The sequence below is a fragment of the Geospiza fortis genome, unplaced genomic scaffold, assembly GCF_000277835.1.
Source record: "Geospiza fortis unplaced genomic scaffold, GeoFor_1.0 scaffold628, whole genome shotgun sequence".
NCBI lineage: Eukaryota > Metazoa > Chordata > Aves > Passeriformes > Thraupidae > Geospiza > Geospiza fortis.
In genome coordinates this window covers 44,750-56,031 of record NW_005054596.1, presented here as the reverse complement: position 1 = coordinate 56,031, position 11,282 = coordinate 44,750, and the positions used below count along the sequence as shown (strand labels likewise).

At 52.8% G+C, this 11,282-nt stretch overlaps 1 protein-coding gene across 3 annotated transcripts in view; it reads right to left on the bottom strand.

Moving 5' to 3' along the window:
• Positions 1-3,396: 3,396 nt before the first annotated feature.
• UBL7 (ubiquitin like 7) overlaps positions 3,397-11,282 on the bottom strand; it is a 9,090-nt gene continuing 1,204 nt past the window's right edge. The window contains exons 3-11 of one of the 3 annotated variants that reach the window (XM_031064490.1): positions 10,992-11,074; positions 10,807-10,891; positions 9,515-9,572; positions 8,700-8,833; positions 8,533-8,582; positions 7,795-7,962; positions 6,327-6,449; positions 3,953-4,107; positions 3,742-3,865 (exon numbers count right to left, since the gene is read on the bottom strand). In XM_031064490.1, coding sequence (XP_030920350.1) covers positions 3,970-4,107; positions 6,327-6,449; positions 7,795-7,962; positions 8,533-8,582; positions 8,700-8,833; positions 9,515-9,572; positions 10,807-10,891; positions 10,992-11,074 — 839 coding nt within the window. In that variant the 3' untranslated portion in view covers positions 3,742-3,865; positions 3,953-3,969. Of the gene's footprint in view, positions 4,108-6,326; positions 6,450-7,794; positions 7,963-8,532; positions 8,583-8,699; positions 8,834-9,514; positions 9,573-10,806; positions 10,892-10,991; positions 11,075-11,282 lie in introns of all 3 variants that reach the window. The other 2 variants (XM_031064489.1, XM_005430047.3) reach the window with 2 other exon arrangements.

The window sequence follows — 11,282 nt, the reverse complement described above, 5'->3', positions numbered from 1 at the left end:
TGCTGAACCAGCAGACCCTGCTCTTAAATCACAATTTATTTCAGAGATAGAGGGAGGGGGGTGAAAAACCCTCTCAAAGGGATTTTGGGACACGTTTATGAATATTAGAACACTATAAATATAAAAGGGAACATAAGGAAATAGAAATATCCTCAGAGGGTGACATTTTCAGCCCATTTCTGCTTTCACAAATTAAAATAGTTGCCTGGTTCTTATTGTGGATCACGTGGGGCCTCTCAACTCTGTAACCTTAAAAGGGAGCTGAAATCAGAGCTCCCTTTTTGTCACTTCTAACAGGAAAACGGTGATTCTTGGCAGGGAAGGGAGCAAACCCCACAGGACACAGGTCACTGGCATGTGTCACCTGCCCTGTCTCCGTGCTCTCACCTCATCAGCTGTCCCAAAATCAGAACTTTGCTCCTTTCTCCAAGGTTTCTCTGAGAAAGAGTAAGACCAAAATGTCCTTATTGACAAGGACACCTCTGTCCCCTCTTCTTTTGTCCCTTCCCTGAGACCCCTCAGCTCCCTGAACCAGCACGGAGCTGGGAAAGGAAGAAAAAGTCAAATTTTTGGGGTGTTTTGGACTTTCCTACAAGGACAAAGCTGGGAGCAGCCAGGAAACCTCTGCAAAAAAAAGCAAGTTGATGGGCAAAGGCTCTGCCAGACAAATCCCTGCTGCTGCTCCTGCTGGATGTACCTGCCCAACGAATCCTGGAGAATCAGGGAAAGTCACCTTCACCAATTTTCTGGAATTTATGTGCTCAGGGCAAGGTGTGGAGCCCCAGGATGTGACTGGGACAAACTGGGAATAGTCAAGCTGGGGGAGCAAGGAGCCAACATTATCCCATGGAAATCTGTCCAACACTGCTTGAGGCACTGCAAAAGCCACCTGGGAGATTCTGCTCTGCCTCCTCTCCACCTTTTTGCTGGAAAATGAACCAGCAGAGAGAAATCAGCCCTAAATGAGAGAGACAAGGAGGAGAAGGGCTCCAGAAAACACATGGTGCAGGGCCCAGCCAAACCTCCACCCCCTCCAGGTGTCCAGCAGCGGGATGAAAAACAGGATTATGGAAAAGAGGGGAGGAAAAGCAGCTGCTGCCACCCATCCCTGCTGTCACAGCTTCCCCTGGCAGCCCCGGTGAGGCCAGCAGGGAAGCAGACCAAGAGCAGCTCTTTGATGTCACAAACAGAAGGTCCCTGCTGACGTTGGGGAACTGTGGCCTGACCTCCTGCTCTTCCAGGGTCAGGCAACACCTACTTCCCAGTCTGCTCCCAGTAAAGCCCAGCCAGGGCTGCTTGGCTGGAGAAGGGAGTGTGAGAGGGGCAGGAGGGATGAACTGGGAGCCAAGCAGAGCAGATCCACTCTGCTCCCAGCGTGGCAGGGGGAGGACAGGGAAGGAGCACAAGGAGCAGGCATCAGTTTGCTCTGTCTCTGTCATGCTCAACCACTCACAATTAGTGACAAGGACCCTAAAGCCATCCCATTCCACCCCTCCCGCCAGGCCAGGGACACTGCCATGGATCCAGGAGCAGCACAAGCTCTCTGGGCACCCTCAGAAGGAACAATTCCTCCCTAATACCCAACCTAACCCAGTCCTTTGGAGCCTTTCCCTGCTGTTCTGCTGCTCCTGCCCTTGCAGAGCCCCTGAGCATCCCTCCCACGTGAGGAGGCTGGGAGCAGGAACGCGCAGCCCCGGGGCGACTGCAGAACCATTCCCAGCCCCCTCCGAGCTCCCCGTGTGCTGCAGGAGCTGCTGCAGGAGCTGCTGCAGCAGAGCTCAGTCGCTGCCCAGCCGTGCAGGAGGCAGCAGAGCCTCTCCCCCTCCCCGCAGCTCCCCCTGTGCTCAGGCACGGCTCTGCCGGGGCGAGGGAAGCGACGTCGTGAGCGGCAGCGCTGCCAACTTCTCCTCTGCTGCAGCCAGTGCATGTGCCTGAGCTGCTGCTCCCCGCCAAGCCCTGCCGTTTGGGAAAGGAAATCTGGGAAAAGTCACAAGTCACTTCCAGCCCAAAAAAAACCCCCAAAAATCCAGGCAGTTCTCTTCTCCTCTGCTGCAGCCAGTGTTTGTGCCTGAGCTGCTGCTCCCAGCCAAGCCCTGCCGTTTGGGAAAGGAAATCTGGGAAAAGTCACAAGTCACTTCCAGCCCAAAAAAAACCCCCAAAAATCCAGGCAGTTCTCAGCTCGCTGGGGGCGTTGGGAAGCAGAAATAGCAGCGAAAAAGGCTTCATGCCAAACGCGGGTCAAAAGAGGGATCAAAAAATCTCAGGACTGACACAAAAAGCACCGTTTTGGGACAGCAGTGAGCCCGAAATTGAGAATTCAGGTGGTGCAGGAAGGCAAACTGGACGTGCTGGTGGCCGGGAGAGCCTGCAATGCTCCCCGGCTTTGGGCAGCAGCATCTGTGATCCGGCTAATCCGTGGTTATCCCGGAGGATTGGGGCTGCCAGCAGGGGCAGGGAGGGTGCTGTGCATGTGCTCTATCCTGTCCCTGCAAAGGCAGGATCCAGCGATGGGAAGGGATTAATCAGTTTTCTTACACATAAAATCCGTGTGTGCGTGCCGAGGGCAGGGACCCAGGAGGGTGTCAGGAAAGCCATTTATGTCCATCACATCTTATCTGCTCCAGACTGAGCACAAAACCAGCCCCTCCCTCCGTCGGGCATTAATCCTCTCGACAGGATTAAAGCCTATCAGCGCAGGGCTCCCCGCAGAGAACAATCCCGCGTTTGCAGGGTGACACCGAGATGCTATCAGCGAGGATCACAGAGCTGCACGGGGATTAGAGGGCAGCACAGCAGCCTGGAGGTGAGGCCGGAGAGCGCTCTCCGCTCCGAGAACCCGCCGCCGTTTTCACGCCTCGTTAACCCCGGCGCGCAGTCCCAGCGATGCCGGGCCCAGCTCCAGGCCTGGCTTTTCGCTGCCCCCACTGATTGCAATTACAGGCGAACGCCGTTAATTGGCTTTGCAGCCGCGGCACGTGGAGGAACCCACACCGGGCATTCCTCCAGCTCCCACTCAGCCCTCGTCATTTCTTTGTCACTGTCACCTCGTGGTGGCCGTGCCCTCTGCTGAAAGCACCACGTCCCACCGAGGCAGAGCTTTTCCCGCAGTTTGTGGGAATCCTTAAAATCAGAGGGTTTTGGGAAAGCTGCAAAAGGCAGGGCCTCAGAGACAGCAGAACTGCAATTAGAGCTAAGTGATAGCCATGAGATTTGTCAGCAGAAAAGTTATGTAAGATGTAGAAAATAAGGACAACTAGAACAATGGTCTGTGTATTAACACTTGGCTAGAATAACTCGCTAAGCTACAGAGAAGTGTATCTAGCAAGATAGGAGGAAGTTCTAAGCTTAATAATGGAGCTCTGTGCATTGTGTTTTAAGGCTTACAAGCAGGTACTGTTTTCGAGATAAGCACGCATTGTTTTAATCAAAGGTATCTGTGTTTACAGTGGTTGGACAGAACTAATATCAATGTGCTTTTGCTTTGTGTGATTAGCCAAAAAACTTTTAAAGTGAGTTGTGACACTGAGTTCTTTGTCTGCTGTTGGCATCTTCCCATTGTCATATCCATGTAATGAGACTGATGCTGGAAAATGAACAGCTTGAGACGTGCTCCACAGCAGTCCTGTCCTGTTCATGATTTGTACACAACCCCTGGCCAGCAATGCTTCCCCTGCCAGATAGGGATCTGCAACACAAGCCAGGACAGAGCACGACCCACACAGCAGGCAGGGAGCTGAGCAGGGCCCATTTAATGCAGGGAATGAAACAACATTCAGGCAGAGGATGGTGACAGATAAAACATTGCACAGCTGGAGGGGCCACGTCTCCAGCACCGAGCCACCTCTTCCCTTCTCCATGCTGAGTCCTGAGGAGGTTGCAGAGAGGATTTGCAGCTGCCTTTAGTGCTCCCCATGCACAGAACCAGCCCAGCTGCTGCCTCAGCACAACTCACCAGTCCAGCAGGAAGGTTTAGGGGGCCCCCCCAGCAAAGATGAGCTCCAGGGCAGCCTGGATGTCCCCTCCTGTGGCCTGCAGGGCCCGCAGGCTCAGCTCGTCGTCGTGGATCCCCATGTCTCGCAGCTGCTGCAGCTGGGGCTGCCACTGGCTCTGCTCACAGCCAACAGAAGTCAGGGATGAGAATCGCAGCAGATTTGGTGTGAGAATCCCAGCAGCAAAACCAGCAGCCCTTCCCACTGCCCAGTGTCCCACCTGTTATAGACACACGTTATAATATTGGCTTTTTGCAAATATTAAAATGGATTTTAGATGTGGGGTGTTAAAGTGACTTTGTTATAAAGATACGGGTTTTATTTCTGTTCATGAAGCTCAGTGCAGCAGCTGCTGTCAGTGTCACAGCGCCTGCTGGGATGGGATAACACCCAGTGAACACAGGGTGAGCACACCTGGACAGATGTGCCACACGGGGTGAGCACACCCGGACAGATGTGCCACACTAGGTGAACATACCTGGACAGATGTGCCACACCGGTGAGCACACCTGGACAGATGTGCCAGCCAGCAGCACTCACCCTCTGCAGGCAGTGTGGGCCAGGGCCCAGAGCTGGAGGGGATAAAAAGGGACCAAAACCACAATCCAGGAATCCACATGCTCTAAAAGAGCAGATCCAAAGCAGAGATGTGCTAAACAATTCCTGGAACATGTAAACCACTTTGGGGAAAAGTGTACTGTGCACAAGGGTCTGTGAATATGCAAAGGGCTGATGTGATTAGAAGGTATTTAAGGGGTTAGGGTTAAATTTGCCCTAAACCAGGACATACTCCAAAGATAACAGGGGGCTCTTGGCTGATGCCACAATGACCTTTGCTCTATGGTCCTTGTCTACCACTGTCCTTTATTAAACTTTCAAAATGTGGTTTTTAAATGTTGACATTTTCATAGAGGAGTGAACGTGGGTTTTACCCACCTCAGCAGCTCCTGTGCAAACAGCTCCTGAAAGCTCAGTGATGCTGCAAAGTCCCCAAAGCCACCACCCCTCTGTGAAAAAGGTAGGAGTTTTTTTGGTAAAATTTAGAAGTTTAATAAAAGACAATAGGAGATAAAGATAGTAAAGATTATGGCTGGGTGTGTCTTGGCACTCAGCCAAGAGCACACTTACTTTCAGGGATATTTTTAAAATACTTTTTCCATTACATTCGCTTGTATATTCATAGACTTTTATGTATATTTATATTTTTCTATAGACTAGTTTATCTGTTTTAGGAATATTTTGTATGGCTCTTCTTTGGGTTTGTTTTTTTAGAGTATGCATGTTTCTTAGTTGTGGTTTTGGCTTTTTTTTCTTTATTACTTATAGTCTGGGCTTTGTCTATACTTTCTTCAGATGATAAATGTTGATAGTATATTAATAGCAAGGTCTTCATTATATGTTTACTGGATGTTATCTTGATTGAACAGTTCATTTATAACTAGATTAGCTACTACTATTACTAAATTTTATGTTAATAGCAGAAATAAAAGTTCTTTTAACATTATACATACAGTATTTATCTTAATATTTGCAAAAAGCCAACAATAAAATGTGCATTTATAACACCTCCATCCCAATTCCACCCAGTACTTCTGCAGTGGCTGTGATGATGCCTTAGGACTTTAGATTTTATATTATTTATACATTTGTAATCCTGTAATTCTTTGTATAATTCTAAACTCCATATACAGTGTGAGCTGCTGCTTTCCCTGTTTGGGCAGACACAACAATTCCTCTCCAGGCCTGGCAATCAAGGACAACTCACTGCCTCAGGCCCCAGAAATGTAAACAAGAGTGAGCTGGAGGAGCAAACTGGGGGTAAATAACTTCATTACCTGAAGGTTTAATTAGAAGATTAACCCCCAATATGCACATGAACCAAATTTACAGAAGTCTGAAAACCTGTGAGCCATCATCCATTTTTGGGTGTAGCCCCTGGGGGGCTTTATCTGCCCCAAATGGCCCTTCAATAAATAGAACAGCTTTTTATTCCCTTAGTGTTGTCTGGCCTCTGTTTTTAGAAACTTGGGGGAAATGACTTCATTACCTGAAGGTGTAATTAGAAGATTAACCCCCAATATGCAAATGGCCCAGATTTACAGAAGTCTGAAAACCTGTGATCATTGGTCCATTTTGGGTGTAGCCCCTGGGGGGCTTTATCTGCCCCAAATGGCCCTTCAATAAATAGAACAGCTTTTTATTCCCTTAGTGTTGTCTGGCCTCTGTTTTTAGGTAGCCCAAAAAGGCACCAGTGGTGCCCCTCCCAGGCTGATGTCCCACCACAGGAGGCAGCTGGGACATGCAGGGGGATGCAGGATTCCAGGGAATGCCACTGACCTGGAGGCTGGGCTGCCCTGAGGCCTGCAGGGCGTGCTGGAGGGCCTGGCTGAACAGGTCGTTGGTGATGGGTGTCCCTGACTGCACACTGGATGACATCGGGGACGTCCCGGAGGAGTGGCCCTAGGAGGAGGTGACAGGTCAGGAGAAGGAACCAGCACACAGCAACATCTGCAGCACCCCTCACCCTCCATCCCATGGGGAAGGGAGCTCCTCCAGGAGGGAAGGAAGGTGCCCCAGAGCTGATCCAGGCTGTGCTAGCTGTCCCCTGGGTGCTGGGATTGTGTGGAAGATAGGGATCACATGGATTTGCATGAGGGAATGCAGAGCCAGGTGTGCCAGGGATGGGATCACACAGGGAACTTTTCCCTGAGGGAATGCACAGCCAGGTGTGCCAGGGATGGGATCACACAGGGAACTGTGCCCTGAGGGAATGCACAGCCAGGTGTGCCAGGGATGGGATCACACAGGGAACTCTCCATCAGAGAGGGAACTGTGGCCTGAGGGAATGCACAGCCAGGTGTGCCAGGGATGGGATCACACAGGGAACTCTCCCCTGAGGGAATGCACAGCCAGGTGTGCCAGGGATGGGATCACACAGGGAACTGTGCCCTGAGGGAATGCACAGCCAGGTGTGCCAGGGCTGGGATCACACAGGGAATGGTGCTCTCAGGGAATGAAGAGCCAGGTGTGCCAGGGATGGGATCACACAGGAAACTCTTCCCTGAGGGAATGCACAGCCAGGTGTGCCAGTCTTGACCAGGACCACTGCTGGCTGTGTCCTGGGTGCCAGGGGTGGCATCATAAGGGAAAAAACACTTCCATGAGGGAATGAAGAGCCAAGTGTGCCAGGGATGGGATCACACAGGGAACTCTCCCCTGAGGGAATGCACAGCCAGGTGTGCCAGGGTTTGGATCACACAGGGAACTTTTCCCTGAGGGAAGGCAGAGCCAGGTGTGCCAGTGCAGAGCAGGGCTGGTGTTACCTGGATGCCCAGGGTGGGATCAAAGGGAAGAGAACCTATCCATGAGAGAAGGCACAGCCAGGTGTGCCAGGGATGGGATCACACAGGGAACTCTTCCCTAAGGGAAGGCAGAGCCAGGTGTGCCAGGCTTGATCAGGACCAGTGCTGGGTGTTACCTGAGTGCCCAGGGTGGGATCAAAGGGAAGAGAACCCATCCATAAGAGAAGGCACAGCCAGGTGTGCCAGCCCAGAACAGGGCTGTTCCCTGGATGCCAGGGCTGGGAACAAAGGGAAGAGAACCCATCCATGAGAGAAGGCACAGCCAGGTGTGCCAGGGTTAGGATCACACAGGGAACTCTCCCCTGAGGGAATTCAGAGCCAGGTGTGCCAGCACAGAGCAGGGCTGGTGCTGGCTGTTCCCTGGGTGCCCAGAGTAGGATCAAAGGGAAGAGAACCCATCCCTGAGGGAATGCAGAGGCAGGAGTGCCAGCCCCAGGGGTTACCTGTGTGCCCGGGGTGGGTGTGTGGGAGCTGCTCTCGGGGGTGCTGGCCAGGGCCAGGGCTGTGGCCAGCTCGCTCTGGGTGATGGGCCGGGGCCCCGCCGCCCCCGCGTAGCCCAGCGAGGCCGGGCGTGAGCCGGACGTGCTGCTGGAAGGGGTGGACCTGGTGCTCTGTGTGGAGACAGAGAAAAGCTCCAGCTGTGACCTTTCTCGGTGTTTGTGTCCCAGTTAAACCACAGATCGTACCATACCCAAATGTCCCAAGGGTGACACTTCTGAAAGACAAACATGCCAGAGTGGGATGTGCTTTTTTTCCACAGAGTCAGCTGTGGAAACTGGCAGGAAACCTTTCAATCTATCATCCACCAGCCCCAAACCAGAGTGATGTTAGCCTGGAACAAAACAATTCCCTGCTACAGGCACGTTTGGACCCAAATATCCAGTTTTTCTTCCAGAACCCTTTGTCCTATGGAGAGGAAGAGTGCAGAAAGGCAGGAATCAACACTCCCACGCTCCACTATGGCTGTGAGGGCATTTCCTCCGTTCCATTTTCCTGTTGTGTGTTCAGTACTGAGGAAAACCGTCTCCTGAGCAGCATGGAAGCAGCCAGGATCAATATGTTTGTCTCCACATCCCCCTGGGGAGCCAGAGCTGCTCACCAGACAGGAAAGGAAGAGCTTGGGAGTCTCAGAGCTACCAATTAAACCCAAAAAGAAGTGCTCACCCAACCTGGCTGCTTACCTGGTGGAAGTCATCTTCATCATCAGAGAGCCCCTCAAAGAGAAAGCCACCTGCACCAGAAAGGGGAATAGAAGGATGTGGCAAACCAGCAGGAACTGGGAGCAGATGAGAACCCTGTGGAGCTTTTGGCTGAGCACCCTGAGAGCTCCCCTTGCAGGGGGACGTACCTGGCATGTCGCGGTAGGAGCCCAGGGCCATGGCCCGCGAGGACGTGTCCGGGGCTGGCAGCGGGGTGCTGCCCGCCACCGAGTGCAGCACCAGCACGATGGCGTTCACCAGGGCAGGGTGAGCCGGGATCAGCCTGGGCACAAACAGGCACAGCTGAGCGAGGGCACAGGGCAAGCCAGGAACCAGCCCTGAGGCACCCGGGGCACAGCCACTGCTGCCTCTGCTGCTGGCACAAACTCCTCCAGGCAGCCAGGGATCCTCCTGGATCCACGCTGGACCTGCCTTGGATCCTTCTGGACCCATGGTGGACCTGGCCTTGGATCACCAATGATCCTTCTGGATCCATGCTGGACCTGGCCTTGGTTCACCAAGGATCCTTCTGGATCCATGTTGGACCTGGCCTTGGATCCTTCTGGATCCACGGTGGACCTGGCCTTGGATCACCAATGATCCTTCTGGATCCATGTTGGACCTGGCCTTGGATCCTTGGTTCTCCAAGGATCCTTCTGGACCCACGCTGGACCTTTCCATGGTTCTCCAAGGATCCCTCTGGACCCATGCTGACTTTTCCAAGGTTCTCATGGGAGCAGCTCTCTGCTGTGAGCAGTTCATCCAGGTCTGAACCCCGATCTGGAGGCAATGATGGCCCTGCCTCCCACCAAACACCCTCTGCATTAACCCAAGTGGTGGATCCGTGTTTCCTGAGAGAGGAGTGACCCAGCCTGGCAGGCAGGAGCAGAGCTCTGTCCCACCCAGGTGACACACAGGGACACAAAGGCACTGCTGAATCACTGTCCCAGCTCGGGGAACTTACGTGTCCAGCATGTTGGGGTCTGCAAACACAGAGAACAGATCCTTGTCCTGCAGAACTCCTGCAAAAGACCAGGAAAGGCAGTGAGACAGGATACAGCAAACAGGAACCAGTCACACAAAAGCCACAGGGACAAATAAATAGGAATTGTTTTCCAGGAAATGAGTCATGAGTAAACACCACAAACACTCCCATTGTTCCTCTGAAGCCTTTGTGTTCCCGGAGAGGCTCTGGGTCACAGCCACACACCCAAGGGACAAAAGGGACGGGGCTTTTTCCTGCAGATCCCGTGGGTGCTCCACCTCAAGGGCAGGATGGAAGCTGGGCCCCAGCTCCCTGCAGCCAGGCTGTGACTGCATCCCAAATTCCACCTGCCTCGGGCTGCCACCATCCCAGAACAGGCTGGATTTAGTGAACCATTCTGTAACATCCGAAATTCCACCTGCCTCGGGCTGCCACCATCCCACAGCAGGCTGGATTTAATCAACCACTTTGGAGCACTTTGCAGTGGGGAGAGAGCTCCATCCCTCCTTTCTCTAATCCTTCTGAAGCCAGGATCCATCCCTCCTTTCCCTGATCCTTCTGAAATCAAGGAAAGAGCTCCATTGCTTCTTTCCCTGACCCTTCTGAAGCCAGGATCCATCCCCAAGGAGAGCTCCATCCCTCCTTTCCCTAATCCTTCTAAAGCCAGGATCCATTCCCAAGGAGAGAGGTCCATCCCTCCTTTCCCTGACCCTTCTGAAGCCAAGGAGAGAGCTCCATCCTTCCTTTCTCTAATCTTTCTGAAGCCAGGATCCATTCCCAAGGAGAGAGCTCCATCCCTCCTTTCCCTGACCCTTCTGAAGCCAAGGAGAGAGCTCCATCCTTCCTTTCTCTAATCTTTCTGAAGCCAGGATCCATTCCCAAGGAGAGAGCTCCATCCCTCCTTTCCCTGACCCTTCTGAAGCCAAGGAGAGAGCTCCATCCTTCCTTTCTCTAATCTTTCTGAAGCCAGGATCCATTCCCAAGGAGAGAGCTCCATCCCACCTTTCCCTGACCCTTCTGAAGCCAAGGTGAGAGCTCCATCCCTCCTTTCCCTGACCCTTCTGAAGCCAGGATCCATCCCCAAACATCACCAATGGAGCATGACCGACACCTCAGCAGTCACCAACTCATGCCCCAAAGGGACAAAAAATGAGGGTTTTTTTTAACTCTCTCTTCTCCCTACCAGGAATTCAACCTAGATTTGTGTCTGTCCCTTCCCCCATGAGGAATCCAAGCCTTCCTCAGATTCCCTGGATCACAGCCAGACTCACCCAGAGCCACGGGGTCGCTGCTGAGGCCAGGAGTAGCCACAATGATCTGATCCAGGGATTCCTTGTTTCCCAGCATCTTGAAGACCTGCCAAGGAAAGCAGAGCAGGTTGGGAATGTCACCTACTGTGTGGCTGTCCCCAGAGGGAGGGGACAGCTGAATTCCCCCCCGGGAGCAGAGCACTCACAGCATCTCTGTAGGCAGGGCTGCTGTGCAGGGCAGTGTGCAGCACACGGAATTCCCGGACTGCTGCCACCTTATCCACGGGCTCTGAGGGGAGAAAACACCACAACAACACACAGCTGGGCTTCTGTCAGCCCTGAAAGCCACCCCACAGCCCACTGAGACCTCCATGCTGCAACAGGGATCCTCTAACATCCTTGGATTGGGCGCAGTCACTGCAGAGTAATGATTTGCTGCACTCTCAGATCATAAAAATAGTCAGGACTATCCTCCCACGTGTGCCATTACAGGAATG